Raw genomic sequence first — 17,158 nt, forward strand, 5'->3', positions numbered from 1 at the left:
TTATCTATACTTATATGTAAAGTACTCAGGTGTTTGTAGCCTATTTAATCTCTGTGAGAGATTTTACTGTCCCTGGCACTATTTCTTTTAAAGAAAATATTTGGAAATTTTACACTTATTATCATGAAGGAAGTTTTTCTGAAGAAGTTTATCTGTGTCTAGAAACTCCAATGTATAGTAGGAAATTCATTGAAAACTAATTTGAGAATTTTTCAAAGTCAGCTGGATTAAACATGTTATATGTGATCAGTTCCACATTAGGTATCATGAGAAAAGAAAAAGAAAATGTCATATATTGCAAACTTTCTTACAGTCAAGGCTTTCCAAAATTCTGACATTGCCTATGTAATTGATTTTAAGAGTGACTGACATGCTTTTGAAATATTAGAATAACAAAGTAGTATATAATTACCAAGACAGGGAATAAATACGAAGAAGTGATGTCAGAATGACTAAAGGGACATTGTATGAGTACATTTTGAGATTTGTGGAAGACGAGATCAATTTCTTAAAATGTTAGAATGCAGGGAATAGACAAGAGGGGTGTCATTTGCTCTTTATAGATCATCAACTATAATAGCAACTTATGGTTTGAAGCTGTACGTTCAGACACATAAGCTGATTTTAAGAAAGAACTTTGTCATTGTAGAGCTGCTCAAAGCAGGAGTGAGCTGTTCCAGGAGGTAGTGAAATTACAATCAGTGCAAGTATCCAAGCATAATCTGGACAAGCACATGCTGGAGATTTGGAGGGCAGTCAAGTCTGATGCTGAATGCTTTACATGATCCTTTCAGGCCCAAGGGATGATTCTGTAACTGAGGAGGGATTTACTGCCTAGAATTAAGGGCTATAGTATTTCAGAGATAAGAGTGAGCAACATAGACTACAGGGATTGGTGAAATCATTGGAGAAGACTTGTTCGAGACTGAAGCACATAGCACCTAAGTAGGCAAAGACTAAGTGGGCCTCATTATTATTGCAGATTTGGAAGACAGAGAGCACAACAGTGTACACATCTGTGGAGTAGAATAGGAATATGAGAGAAGTGGAAGTCTCACAGTGAGGAATGGAAATTAAACAGTTTGTGGGAAGCCTGGGAATGGACTGTGAGGGAGCCCCTGGAAGGAAAAGTGACTGCTGCTGGTCATAGTGACATTAAGTAATGACAGTCTCAGACTGGACAGTGTCAGTGGAATTAGAAAATCTGTGAATAGAAAAGGAGAGGGACAAATTAGAGAAGGCAAATGGATTTGGATCCAGCTGGTACCAGCTGAGATGATATGAAAGTGAAATTAAAAAGAGAGTTTTCTAAATTTCCTCAGTTTATTTTCTAAAGGTAGTTAATGAGTTTATTTTCTCATTTACTTGTGGTGGAACTAATTTGACTGTTAAAATCCTTGTTTCTGTTCTCCCTCTTTCTACCTTCATAATTGCATATAAATGATCCTAAGAAGTGAAAAATGAGATATTCCAATTCCTTTTGGCTTTTTTAAACGTTATTGAAAGTTTGCTAAAGCAGTTTGTAGCACGTGGCCAAGTTACCCTTCTGGGTAGTCTTGGTATCTCTGAGGGAAACTAATTTATCAGAAATCCCTTGTTGCCTTCAGCCTTGGTTTCTTGTGTACATTGTGGTCACAAAAAAGGAGTAAGAAGAATGCAAACATTGTCTTTTGTGCTGTCCCAATTTCTTATAACCTCCTTAGACTTAAACCGACAGAAGAATACTAGCCTGCTATTTAATTCTAATTTTTTCAGTTAATCCTCTAGTTGAGCAGTAGAGATTTTTTTCTGTGTACATGCTGGTCTACAATTAATTCTACTCCACAGAAGGGCCATGTCCTATTTAGTAGCTAATAGCTATCACTCTTGTCAGGCTTGCTTTTCCTTGGGCCTTTGGATTATTCTAGTTCATGCATTATATTCTTCCTTCATGGGTTTATGGAAAGCATTCTGCCCATAGATCTTGAGAGAAAAATCACTGACCATGTATCATGGATTATAAGGTTTATCTTTTACTTTCTGGCATTTTGGATGGATGTGTGTATGTGTGTAATAATGAACATGTGAAAGTTTAATCAGGAATACGTAAGAAACCTAAAAATTAAGGTCATTTTGGTTGGTGTTAGGTGACTTTCTACATAAAGAGCTCAGTGCTTTACAAATACAGTGCATCCTTTTCCTTCTTTAATAATGTATAAACCCTGGGCATAACATCTACAGATTACATAATTGATTATAAATGAATAATGTGTGGCATCTTCTTTACCTTTCTTATCTATCCCTAGAGCATGACTCTAAAAGCCTGGCAATCATAGAAGCCAAAAGACTTCTTTCTTATCAATATCTGTGGCTAACAAGTTACTGCTCTTTCTGTACATGAATGGTGAACTCACAGTTGTGAACCTGCCCAGTGTGTTTCTGGATTCATCCAATCAGGCACTTCATGACCTTTTCATATAGCTCCTGTGATCTGCATTATAGCATGGGGCTTTGACAATAAATAGATCTAAAATTTATAAATTCATTTTATTGCACAATAAAACGTAGATATTGAAAATTGCCTCAATATAAAGTCTGTTATGACTCAATGAATTTTTATAAGGCAAATGCTGCATAGGTCAGGAAAGAAACTTTGCCTGACATTCCAGTGGTTCCTTCCATGTATCCATGCCCAGCCTCTGAGCTGTCTCCCTGCACCTGAAAATAATCATGATTATGACTTCTATGTATGCATTCTTTGCACTGAGTTTAGTCTTATCTGCTCTTAAAAATATATTTTAATTGTCTGTTAATCTGTCAGCTTGACCTTCATCTCTCTTTTCCTCATGGTTTTTCTATTGAGGAATGCAGGCCTTTTGTTGTCTAGTTTCCTGTAGTCTGTATTTTGCTAGTTGCATGCTAATATCCTCTTCTGTTGTTCCACCTGTTCCCTTCTCCTCTGAATTTTCTGCAAATTCGCAGCCAGATCCAGGGTCAAGTTTGCTCCTTTGGCAACAGTTTAGGCAGTGCTGGGTGTAATTGCAGGAGATAGGAAATGTGTTGTCTTTCTTTGTGTGTGATCTTGTCAGCTGCTGATGTTTAATGCCTATATTCTTTTCTGGAGGTTGAAACATGTGAGATAGCTTTATTTTTCTTTTTTATTATTATTTTTTATTCATTGTACACAAATGGGGTACAGCTTTTCATTTTTCTGGTTATACACGATGTAGAGTCAAAACGGGTAATGATGTCTCTCTCCCTCCACTATCTTTCCTTCCTCACACCCTCTCCCTTCCCCTCATATTCCTCTACATAAGTCAATGTTCCTCTTTTTATGTCTTCTTTCTTTTTTATTTGTTTAGTTTATAAACAAATAGTTCTCCTTTTCTTCTATGTAGTCACCCAGCATTACAGTTCACTAGGGACAAAAAGATAAACAAGCCAATCTGTATTTGCTAATTTTCAATATGTGTTGGTTCTCTAACAGTCTCCAAAAATGACTGATTTTTCCCCAGTAATATATCATTATGAACTCGTGAATTTAAGCATATTTAGTGGACTTCAATGTGATTAAATTAATATTAAATACTAATATTAAAAATCTCAACTTGTCCCATCTTAGGCCACTGAGGCCTTTCACCATGACTCCTGAGTCTTTTAGATATGACTGTGGTAGTCTTTGAGAGTTTTTTTGCTATTTGCTTTTGTGAGTTGTTCTGTTGTCTCCTCTAGATCTGAAATCAGTCTTTTTTTATGTACCTAAGTTTGTTTTAGTGAGAAACTATATTTCAAGACAATAGTCAGAACTGAGAGATGCTCATTGCTAGAAATTTTCAGTTAAGACAGATCAGATCTATATATACATACACTGAAAGATAAAAATGCCTAAAGCATTCATATTGATATTTCAATGTCAAACTTACAAATTTTTTACTTAATGTTTTATGTTTTATAATTTCTGTTATAACTCTTTTTTTTCCTGCTCTAGTATTCTCAGCAGTTAATGAACACAGGGAAGATAGGTTTAGAACATCTCATAATTACTCATTTGTTTCATCTCATGTTATTCTGAAGACTTATAGCTCCATTGTCAACATGTAGATACACATATATACATCATGGACTCTCATTCTAAACCTTTGTTTAGTCTGAGTCTAAATGTAACACTTTTTAATGTGCAGTATTAGTCCATATGTCATATCTTCCAGGTAGTATTTGTATTTCTGAAACTCATTTTCTTTTCAATTTTAAAATTTTATTATTTTAAATTACGTCAAAAACATAAACTTTGTATTTCTATCCGTGATTACATGCATATAGTTCAGTAGTATTACATATATTCACATTGTTGTGCAATAATCTCCTGACCTTTTTGCTTTAAAACTAAGAGTCTCCCCTTTGAAAAAGCAGCCCATTTCTCCTCCCTTCCTCCCACAGGGAACCACCATTCTAACCTCCTTTTTATGAATTTGACTACTTTGGATACTTCATGAGAGTAGAATCAGAAATTGCATGTCTTTTTATGGTTTGCTCATTTAATTTAGCATATGCCCAGGTTCATCTGTGTTGTAGCCTGTGACAGGATTTCCTTCCTTAAGTTTGAGTAATATTTTATTTTATGTATATACCACATTTTATTTTTTATTTTGTATACTTTTATTTTTAACTGACCAAAAATAATTGTACATATTTATGGGGAATCATGTGATGTTTGATACATGTCTACATTGTGTAAAATTCAAATAGGGGAAGCATATCTATCTTCTAGAACACTTGTCATTAATTTATGGTCAAAACATTCAGTCATTTCTTCTAGATTTTTTGAAATACATAATCCACTATTCCTAGTTATAGTCATCCTAGTGTGCAATGTAACACCAGACTAATTTCTCATATCTAACTGTAACTTATTGCCTGTTAATGTTGACCAACATTTCTTACTCCTTGTCCCCTTCTGTCCCCAGCCTGTTGATAACTACTCTTGTACTCCCAACTTCTATGAGGCTGATTTGTTTTAGATTGAGTGACATTCTGTGGTATTTGTCTTTCTGTTCTTGGCTTATTTCACTTAACATAGTGTCATCTGGTTCCATACCTGTTGTCACGAATAAAAGTATTCAATCCTTTTTAATGAAAGAGGAGTATTCTGTTGTGCATATGTACCATGTTTTCTTTACCTTTTCATCCATTGATGGATACTTAGGTTTGTTTCATTTCTTGGCTAATGCTATGAATCTGTGATAAACATGGGGCACAGATGTCTCTTTGGCATAACCATTTCATTTTCTTTGAATATATGCCCAGAAGGGGGGTTGCTAGATCAAATGGTAGATTATTTTTAATTTTGGGGGAAGCCCCATAATGTTTTCCATCATGCCTGTATTAATTTACATTGCCATCAACAGTAGGTAAGGACTTTCTTTTCTCCAGTTTCTTGTCAGTGCATATCTTTTGATGATATCATTCTAACTGGGGTGAGGAGATACCTTGTTTTGGTTTTGATTTACATTTCTTTGATGATTAGTGATGTTGAACATTTTTTCATATATCTGTCAACCAATTGTATATCATCTTTTGAGAAATGTCTGTTTAGGTTTCTTGCCCTTTTAAAAATCAGTGTATTTCTTAATCTGTTTTTTTGGGGGGAAGGGTAGTATGCAATTTTACTTCCTTCTTTCCAATTTGGATACCCTTTATTTCTTTCTTTTGCCTGCTTGCTCTGGCTGGAACTTTCAGTCCTATGGTAAATAAAAGTGGTTGAAAGTGTGCATCCTTGGCTCATTCCAGATCTTAAAGAAAGATTTCAGCTTTCCTCCTTTGAGGATGATGTTGGCAGTTGTCTTTTTAAATGTAGCCTTTATTATGTTAGGGTATGTTTTTTCTATATATAGTTGTTGAGCTTTATCAAGAATGGATATTGAATTTAGATGGCCCTATAGTTTTTTCATTCATTCTGTTAATGCTTTCATATTTATTAAATTTTGTGTGATGCACCATCTTATCATGCCTGGGATGACTCTCGCTTGATCACACTAATGGGTCTTTTTGATATCCTATTAGATTCCATTTGCTACTACTTTGTTGAGGAATTTTTTTCTTATTTATATTATTCAGGGATATTGGTCTGTTTTTTTAAAATTTGTTTTCTTATACTTGACTGGTTCTGGTTTCAGGGTAGGACTTATCTTGTAGAATGAGTTTGGAAAAACTCCCTCCTCTTCAATTTGTTTGGAATTATTTGAGAAAAATTGATATTAGTTCTTCTTTAATTGTTTTGTAGAATTCAGCAGTGAAACCATCTGGTCCTGTGCTTTTCTTTGAAAAGAGACTTTATTACTGATTCAATATCATTAATCATTTTTGGTCTGTTCATGTTTTCTATTTCCTCATGATTCAATCTTGGTAATGTGAATGAGCCCACGAATTGGCCCATTTGGTCTAGATTATCAAATTTGTTGGCATATTATTCATATTAGTCTAATGGCCCTTTGTATTTCCTTGGTGTCAGTTGACACATCTTTTTCATATTTGATTTTATTTATTTGAATCTTTTTTCTTTTTTTTCCCCTTAGTCTAACTAAAGGTTGATCTGTTTTTGTTGTGATCTTTATTTTTTCTTTCCTTCTACTAATCTTTGTGTTTGGTTTACTCATGGTTTTATCATTCTTGTTAAGCATCTGGAGGTTGTTTACTTGAGATTTTTCTATTTTTTTGACGTAGGCATTGATTGCTTCGAAGTTTTATCTTTGCTCTGTTTTTTTGCTGTATGCTGGAGATGTTAGTATGTTACATTACCATTATCATTTATCTTAAAAAAATTTAATGTCCATCTTAATTTCTTCATTGACACATTGCTTGGTTGTTACTGATTTCTGGCTTATTTGCATTATAATTGGAAAAGATACATGATGGGATTTCAATTTTTTAGAACTTGATGAGGTTTGTTTTGTGGGCCATCATCTCCTCTAACATGATGGTGTTCCATGTGCTGCTAAAAATGATGTGTGTCCTGCAGCTGATGATTGCTGGTGGGAATAAGAGAGTCTCAGTTCTTAGATGTTGATAATAGGCTACCTGCACCCATGATACTTAGGGTGACTGTGCATAATATAGAATTTTCACATTGTCTTTCCTTACATTCTTCCTTCATATTTTATTCTGTCATTAAGGATTGCTGAGTCCAATTATATTTTTCCTTTTAAATCATATACTTTTTTTTCTAGATATGAAAATTATTTTTTTTCTATTTATGTAAACTTTCTAATTTTACCAAAATTTGTAACACTGTGGATCATTTTGGGTTACTATTCTCAGGTAAGTGGTTTATTCTTTAATTATACAGAATATAAATAGTTTAATGATAGAATTTTTGTGAGGGGGTTACTGGTGATTGGACTCAGAGGCACTTGACCACTGAGCCACATCCTCAGCCCTATTTAGAATTTTATTTAGAAATAGGGTCTCACTGAGTTGCTTGGAGCCTCAATTTTGCTAGACTGGCTTTGAACTCACCATCCTCCTACTTCATCCTCCCAAAGGGCTGGAATTACAGGCATGTACCTTCCCACCCTGCAATTATAGAAGTTTTGGATTATAATTTTCATTTCTCTGTATGTTCCTTTGTTTCTGAAGGCAATTCTCTCATCTTTTTATTTTCTTTGCATAATATCATTATTGGTCGCTTACTCTCAAATTGTTTTTATTCTCTTTATTCTTAAATTTAAATTCTCTTATTTCATATTTTTTCCTTAAAGAACCAACTCTTTAGTTCAATCTACTTAATCATAATTTCTAAAATGATTTTTCTTTCATTTTTTTTCTGTTCTATTTTCTTGTTGCTGAGTTTTATTGATGAAGTTTTACATTTTTCTTTCATTTCATCATTTTCTTAGTATTTTTAGCTTGTATTGAAACATTAGTTTGCAGTTTTGATCTATTGTATGTAGAAAATGATGTGACTTGATTTTATTGACTCTAAGATCATACTGTGTTTCTCATTCTCTTTGTCATACAGTAAATTTGTATGGGATTTGATTTTCATAGTTATGAATTGTTCATTTATATGGAGTAAGTTTTCTTGAAATTTAAACTGCAGTGGTGGTCCATACTAACTTGCCTGATTACATAGATTTAAGTTACATTTTAAACATATGGCAAGGTTAGGAATATAACTCAGTGGTAGAGCACTTAGCATATGCAAGGCCCTGGGTTCAATCCCCAGCACTGCATATTAAAAAAAAAAAAAAAAAAGGCTTAGAAAAAATTATGGCCACTTCCTTTCTGAGATTTTTTTTTTTAAACCCCATCCTCACTTTTGTCTGGACATTTTTTCCTTATTATCTTCCAGTATCTGTTTTCAGCGGCCACATTCAGAAAGACTGAAAAAGTACTGGTGCCAACTTCCCAAATCCCTCAGACCTAATGGTAAATTACATTGCTCTTCTTGCTCTATTCAACTTCCCTCTTACTGTGAATTAAATAATTTTATAATTCTAGACTCATATGATTGTTTTTTTCCCTTTTTATCCTGGTGCAATATTTGACCAAGAGTGTACCTAATGGTGGTCGTTTGCATCTCTGTTGCCACATCAAGGTATGAAATGGCATTTTTTTTTTTTTTAAATCTCTGTCAAGAGACTCAATGTTTTTAAGTCTAGTCAGATTAAAGAAAAAATTCCAGAAAATCTAGAACTAGAATGCTCAGCCTTAAAAATGTGTTTCTTCAGAACAAGTTCTGGTACTGAAATTATCTCTTTCAGTGGTCAGAGTTCAAGCAAGTAAAGCAGACTTATATCAAGGAATTGGTTTATACAGATTGCAGGGGTCAACTGGGAAAGTCTGAGATCTGAAGGGAACATCCCTGGGAACAGCAGGCGGGAGCTCATGGCACAGACTGCTGCTGCTGTTCAGGCATGAAATTTTTTTTCAGAGAAACCTCAACCTCTGTTCTTAAAACCTTTCTAGAATGTATATGCTATAACTGGCTACATTTAAGTGTAATGTATTACTAGAAGCTATGTAAATAAAGCAATGCATAGCATAGTATCTTATAATTCTCAGAACAGTGCATTGATCAAGCCTTAGCAGTAAATAATCAAATCATTGAACTGATAAAAAGGAAAATCAGCTTCGATTTATTTTAGAGGAAATACTGCTAGATTTAGAGTTATCAGAACCAGTTTCAATTTTTTTGTTGTTCTACTTATAGGCTGTTTATCTTATAATAATTGTGAATTCAGATATTTTCCTCTTTTAATGAACATTTGCTATGACACTATGTACCTATGAGACAGAAGGGACCAAACTAAGATAATAGCTGACATAATGTCAGGCACAAGGATATGATTATCTAAATGATTATTAAAGATAAGCCTACTATCATGACTGTAATGATTTTTATAATCGTTTTATTTGAAGAAATTCTCTAAGTCTTAAATGGAGTTTAAGAGATATTTCTGGGTGATATTCTAACATAATAACTTATAGAAGTGGAAGGATTCACATGATTCTTTTCTTTAAAATATTCAGTGAATTTAGTTCATTTTCATAAAGTATCTGAGTACCCACTAAATAAAGATAATATATGGCATGATAGAAAAAATATGTTTAAGTGAAACATGAAATCCTACCTTCAGAATGGTTTCAGTACAGAAGAGATAAAAGGACACACATGGAATATAACATTAAAATTCAAGACATCACTGATAGTAGTTTCTATCATAATCTTTGATGGATATCTTGAGCCAGTATCCATGACACCACCAACAGGGTATGAAGTGAAGAGTCTGTACAACCTGATGGAGATAGAACATCAAGGCAGAGAGGACAGAGCCACACCAAAATGGAAGTCACGCGGAAATCAAATAGGAATGTTTAAGAGATGCTAATTTCTTGGGACAACAATATTTTTATAAGAGCAAATGAATAAATTCATCCAAATTCAGTAATAAAGAAGTAGTGCAACTCCAATATTGGCAATTAGTTTGCAAGAGAGAGTTAAAAGAAACAACTTTTGAGGTTAGCGAAAACTCCTTTGAAATCCTTGGTTATAAAGCAAAGGGGGCAGAAAGTGAGGTCTCACTGATAGTGTAGAAGACTGAGCATTTGAAGGAAAGAAATCACGTGGGCAATTGTGATTCAAAAGGAAACCTGGGCAGCCTAAGGACTTGGATGTTATAAGGTAGTGCTGGAGGCGATGCTGTGTAAATTTTTAGACTACTGAGAATTTCCACAGGACTGTGGTGGGATGATAATTGGGTTTGTGAATATTCACAGTGATGGATATGATGTTTGGAACCACTGAGAATTCTAGAAGTTGAGAGGTGGTTGGGAGAGAATGTGGAAGAGGACTCTGCAAGTTAGGAACTGGAATAATGGGAACTCTCTCTGAGGGAGAGGGTAAGTATGCAAAGAAAATGTACTCACCACTGAGACACTATTATGAAAGGGACTCAAATTAAGGTAAAAAGACTGAGGACTAGCCAGGCTTAGTGGCATACACCTGAAACCCAGCTTCTTCAGGACACTGAGGAAGACGGATTCCAAGTTTGAGACCAGCCTCAGCAAGAGGAAGAGGGACTTAAAAAGACATAGCATTTAAAGGCTTAGGTAAGTTTGTACACATGCAAGAGAACCCAGTGGACAGAACAGGCAGCAGGAGTTGGCTTGCCTGTCAGAGTTAAAAAAAGAGTAAGTGGCAGAACTAAAGGTAACAGAGGGCAAGGGCACAGCAGGAGGGACACATTAGAGGAAGCCTAGACCAGGGTGGTAGAAGAGGTAGGAGTGCCAAGTTGTGGTCTGCCTTCGAATTAGAAAGATTGTACAGAGATGATATGCAATTGGCTGAGATTTGCATGTGTAATGATTTTTATGTGGTTTGTCGGAAAAGAATTTAGGCTGATTTATGGATTTGTATTTCATGACTTTTGAACATAATCTGCTTTTTCTTATTATCCAGAGGGATGAGTAGGAGTTATTGTTAAAAAATTTATGGAATGGGTGGGTAAAGAGAAAAGAATTAAGAAAAGACTCAATGTATGAGAAAACAGTACAATCTTAATTGGGACTTTGTTTCCTTAGGTATATATATATATACATATATATATATATATGTGTGTGTGTGTGTGTGTGTGTGTATGCACACAAATTTACACATATAGAAATATAGAAGTTATACATTTCATTACAGTGGAAAATATGCAATGTATAATTTGCACATTTATAATATCAGATATGGAGAAATATCACAGGTAGTGTGCATTTTGGAATTTAGAAAATTATTATACTACCCTGGTTTTGATTTCCAACACTGCAAATAAAGAAAACAAAAACAAGAAAATCATTAAAGCAATACACTGCTACCTTCAAAACATACAAAAACATCAGAGAAAACATTTTTAAAATGGCTATTAATCTATCCCCACCCTAATTTAATAGGCCTGAACATTTTACATATGTGTCTTATGCCTCTTTTTCATGTAATATTCTGAGATTCGTATGCGCATTTATAATAGTACTACTCAGTGAAATGCTGGATCTAGTGAGTACCCTTCAGAAATATCAAGAGATAAATAATATCACATTGAGAGATTGAACATGGCCATTGTGGGAATATTTGCACCCCAGAATCTGGTAAATGCTACAAATCAGAACTTTATATTTTTGTTTAAAGAACTAAATGTCATATTTTACCAGCACATGACTAGTCCTAGTTTACTTAGTTTAACGGCTACTTTTTTGGATGAGTAAAACTCAGAAATATTTAGGTCTTTCCCATATTGAACTCTTACAATTGGTGCTAAGTTCAACATTCCTGTATATATCTCCTTGTTCACATTGAGAAGAGTGATTTAACTGTAGAAATCTAGAAGTAGATTTGCAGTGTGCTGAAATTTTTGCATTTTCATCTTTTGTAAATAGCAAATAATTTTATAAAATTATTCTAACAGTTTAAACTATATCCTGTAATTTATTTATTTATTTTGTTTCCCATATCTAATACTATGAAATGATATTTCAAGTGTTATGAAAGAGTACCAGGGATATTTAGCATTTCATAGACAGGAAATGAGGTTGAAAGTCATGACCTATTCTTTCCCAGAGAAATTGGGGCTTTTTGTTTCATTTTGTCTGTCTTTGGCATATATAATGTTTAAAATGTAGATTTATGATCTCCTTTCATGGGTATTAGACATATACATTTTCTCTTTTTATAGCCTTCCATTTTTTGATTGAGTTGTTTATCTTTTTTCTTATTGAACTATAGAAGATCTTTACATATCCTGGCTATTTATCTTTTGATGGTTATTTCTTTGACGAATATCTTATCACGATTCATGGCTTATTTTTTCCCACTCTATTTATAATGTCTTTTGACATATGGAAGTTATAAATTTTATTATACTTGAAAATTCCAATCATTTCCTATATAGTTTATGCTTACTGGTCTTGTGTTAGATACCCTGATATCATAAATATCATAAATATGTTTTCCAAGTTTTCATTTTGAAAGTTGACAGGCATGCTTTTAACATTTAGGACTTTTTTTTATTACTTCTGGAATGTGTGTAAATTGACTGTCATTAATGCCAAAGAGATAGGAGTTTGCACAGAATAGAGATTTTGTGTTGACTGTAAATTATTCATCAGTATAATTGTCATTCTGTGGTAAACACACATTTCATATTTGGAATGAAGAGATGCATCTTGATCTATTGAAACAAACAGGACGGCACACACAGTATACTATGAAGGTCAAAAGAAGGTGGTACACACATTTGGGAGGATGGGGGCAGACAGTGACTTGGACTGAAGCCATTAGCTCTTGTTAATTCATATACTTGGGTATAGCAATTTTATGGAAATCTGTGATTACTAACATCATGTCATGCTTAAACCATTTAAAGAATGCCAGTATTTATTTATATCCTTTTCCTGATTGAATGACAGTGGTAAAAATTTGTGGATCCACATAGACATTTGCCTTCCAATTTAGCAGCAAGAATAATTTATCATAGATATTGCTTGCTAAGATGCTTTGGATTTATAGAAAGGTGAAGAACCTGTTTTTAAAGATTGGTTTTTGTTTGCAGAGACGAAATGGAGAAGATATACCTGTAGCCCAGACTAAGAACATCAATCACAGAAGATTTGCTGCTTCCTTTAGATTGCAAGAAGTGACAAAAACTGATCAGGATTTGTATCGCTGTGTAACTCAGTCAGAACGAGGTTCTGGTGTGTCCAATTTTGCTCAACTTATTGTGAGAGGTAAAATTGTTTTCACTTCATGAAATTTCATGTCTTTATTAAAAAAAAATCAACTCTAGATTCATTTTAAACCACAGTGATTTTCATTGCAAGTGACTATAAAAGTCATATCATTATAAAAGTTCTGATAATGTCTTAAGGTAAAATTAAGATGCTAGTTGCAATGTTTGTTCTGAAGTCTGCAAGTGTTTCTTATCAAAAGGAATTTGCTTTATAATGCTCTAATAGGACAAAACATTTAAAATATCTCACTGTATTACTATCATGAGTTCATATTAGATCTGTTTCTTTCTGTTTAAAACCTTTCCCCATATATTGCTGCAATGAGTTGTTCTTTGATGCACTGTGGCAGTGAGGTCAAGGTCAAAGATTCTATTCAGATGTAGACCTGTATATTTACTAATGTACAATCCCAATATTAAGTATTCACTAATTATGGTCCCCTACTCAATCTTAGAAAATTGGTAGTGACTACAGGTTTATGAAGGATTGGATATATCAGTATGTATCTGTAGTGAATCCTAGGGGAAAAAATGTAAACATATAAAACATTACATTTAATCAAAATTTACTAAGTCACTATCATTTCCCAGCTCAGAGGATATAGTTGTAAATGAAAACAAAGTTATGTTCACATAGGATTAACACAATGGTACTTTAGGCACCTTTTGTACAAAGATACTGAAAATGTCATGTCAAATCGTGGCATGTGTTATGAAGTAAAAGACACAAAGTGATGAAGATTGATATTTTAGTTACAGTGATTTAGAAGATGTCCTTGAAAAGGTGACAACTGAGTTGAAAACTTAAAAAAAAAATGAAGACTTCAGCCGTATAACAATTTAGAGGAAAAGTGGCTTTGTTGAATAGGGTATCACACATACATCAATATTGACACAATTGAAAATGATGATACATTTTGTAAGTCTCTTCAAGGATAATTTTAGGAGATTATAATAAAACTATCTAAACTGAACTGAGATTTGTCCGAAGAATGTGGGAAGGCATTTGTGTATGAATCTACTTTGAGGTAGGATTTGAAGACTGAGAGAAAGTTGCCCAGGTGAGGGGTATAGATATTGGGGCAGGGATAAGACTCGGAAGCACCAGGTCCTAAACAGCACAGCATATGACAAGGCCCAGGGACTGGAATGAAATATGAGATACATATTCAAGTTAATATATTTTATAAAACTTGACATAAAATGTCTTTTACATACATTATTTCAAGATTTACTTCATTTTACTATTTAACCTTTAGTAATTATATAAAGAAGGAAATTGAAATTCAAGTCATTTGATAGTTTGCCCAGAGCCACAAAAATCTAATAATTGATGGAGCCAGAATATACATTCATGTGTCTTATCTTCTAATGGTGAGCTTGCTCTTTTACAGTTCAGCTTTCTCTCATATTAACATTATCAAATAATCCTATTAGGCTCTTTGTATACCTCTGTTTGGGGAATCTCGAAAGCTCATTTTTAAAAACAAAAATGTTTATCTTAAATATAGGTTGAAACTTCTCTGATATTTCCAGTCAGCTCATATCACCTGCACAAGTTCATGGAATTATAGTCCCATTTATTAAAGAAAGAGAAAATGATAATATTTGACTCTAGGGTCCAGAGAAACAATTTATCTCATGTTCACATATTCACTTTTGTGGAATTCTATTCCACCATTTCTAACTGAGCCTAATTTAAAGCTGAAGTTATCCTTCAGGGTGATTATTGTGCTGTGGCTAAAGGGATGGCGGTGTGTCACTGAGTCACCATATTCCTTGTATCCTCAAAGTGCCATATGTGCTCTCCCAGTGTGAAGCCATGAAGGAGATGGTGTTTTGACAGTGCACCTTGAGTGCTTTTGGATACCTTGTGGCATGCATAATACCTGTAGTTAAGTATGCTATATTATATTGCATTACATTATCTATAAAGTTAATACGTAAGCTTTTTTGAGGAAATTGAAGAGAGTGTTGATGTTTTCATTCAAGTTTCCTCTTTATGTCTCTAATTCTTTCTTTTGTGTGAACATTTTTGCCTTTTATATTTTAAAAGAGAGCTACGTTGTCATTATTAGATCTCTCTAGTTTATTTCTCTTTTTTTTATTTTGGGTGGGGAGTGGGTATGAGGATCAAACCCAGATCCTCAGGGTGCTAAGCAAGTGTTCTACCACACATCTACCTCTCCAGCACTCTTTGCTTGTCTTAATTAGGAAATAAATTTCATTTTATCCAAGCCTTGATCTCTTTACCTAGAAACAACTAAATGTTTCAATAAAAATTTTAGAAGGATGGTTCTTAAATATTATTAAGAATTTTGTCCTTCCTTTTTTCTTTTTAAAGAAAGTCCTTCTATTTATTATATATTTTAATTTAGAATTTATATTAGAAAAGTTGGGTTAAAATATAATGGGGCTTTGCATGTGTTATCCAGAGTCTGCATACATTGTGGAAATATATTTTGATAGTTTTGACAGTTTTATTTATTTTTTTCAACAGATTTTAGGATCTGTATCTAATGCTTACAGGTGATAGTTTGCTTGCTATTTTATTTGAAATCCAATGTAGAGGAATAAGCTTTCTTGTTTGTGCAGATAACCACCAAATAAATATTGCTAACCAAAAACATACCCTTGGGGCTTAGCTGTCCTGGTGTTGAAACAGTGCTGAGAATTAACTATGATGACAGGTCCTATCGCTCATTGGCACTTTTAAAGCTGACATCCTGTTACATGGATACAAAAGATGGTAATTTTAAAGGAAATTTTTGGGGCAGTGATATGAATAGTCTTTAATAAGAGCTGGCATAGTATTGCCTGTTGTCAAAGATGACCCATGGGTAAGAGTTTATTAGTGCATTTTCTCTTAAACTGGAAGTGACAGGGTGCGCTTAAGGCTTTTTTTGTTGCTGTTTGTTATAAATGAAAATTTCCCTGCAAAATTCTCATGCTGAAGAGTATCGATCTCTGTGTTCCCATAGCCACAGGAAGAACAAGAAAACATGGCGAGACAGAATTTACTTTGTCATGACTTAATGTTGCTTCCAGATCATTTTGAGTAATGATAACTTCTGCAGCTTGTGAGAGCCAATCTTTATTGACTAAATTTTTATTGAGATGAGATGCAGAATAGACATTTTTTGCTCAGTGATTCTTCAAAATTGAAGTGTAAAGGATGTGAAATACATATTGGGGGTGGTTACCAGTTTCATACTGAAAACACCAACTTTTTAGTCTAATTATGTTACTGATAGTTTTGCTCAATTTCTACCTGATTTGTATCTTTTCCACCTGTCTAAATCGAAAACCCCTTACATTGCTAATCAACTGACCCAAAATAACTTCTAATAAAGTTCTCTAAGTGCTATAACTGACACTCAATTTCTATTCTGAGTTGTTTGCTATGTTGCTCCATTGACCAATTTTACCTGTGAAAGTACAATTACATTTTTAGTTCTTTAATTTGAAAAGTACAGCTTTTTTTAAAAATCATTGTTAATGGTTGATTATTACATTTTACTGTCCACTGCTAGCCATTGTCAAATGCTCTGCACATAAAAGTATTCACTAGTATACTTACCTATTCCTAATTAGTGACAGTGAACTCTTGCTACAAATTGGGGTGAATATAAATCTATTTACCCAATCTTATTCAAAATAGATACCCAAATTAACTTAGAGTTGTTCAAAATTATAAGAAATTCAGATTGATGTTGATACTGCCTTTTGTAAGACAATATAACTCTGCTTAAAACCAAGAGCGATCATTGACTTTTGTCACTGGTACATGCAGAGGTGGTTTTAGGGTCGTTAGAGCCAATCTCTAAAGATCCATGCTCTTTGCAGTTCTTTACACTGTAGCCAGTGGTTCTGGATTCCATCCTAAGCTAAGCTCACCTCATAGTCATAGC

At 33.8% G+C, this 17,158-nt stretch overlaps 1 protein-coding gene across 8 annotated transcripts in view; it reads left to right on the forward strand.

Moving 5' to 3' along the window:
- Ptprk (protein tyrosine phosphatase receptor type K) overlaps positions 1–17,158 on the forward strand; it is a 547,068-nt gene that overhangs the window by 266,472 nt on the left and 263,438 nt on the right. For all 8 annotated transcript variants that reach the window (XM_047559457.1, XM_047559451.1, XM_047559450.1 and 5 more), the window contains exon 6: positions 13,071–13,245. In XM_047559457.1, the coding sequence (XP_047415413.1) occupies positions 13,071–13,245 (175 nt within the window). The remainder of the gene's footprint in view (positions 1–13,070; positions 13,246–17,158) is intronic.

Source organism: Sciurus carolinensis, chromosome 7, assembly GCF_902686445.1.
Source record: "Sciurus carolinensis chromosome 7, mSciCar1.2, whole genome shotgun sequence".
Taxonomy (NCBI): domain Eukaryota; kingdom Metazoa; phylum Chordata; class Mammalia; order Rodentia; family Sciuridae; genus Sciurus; species Sciurus carolinensis.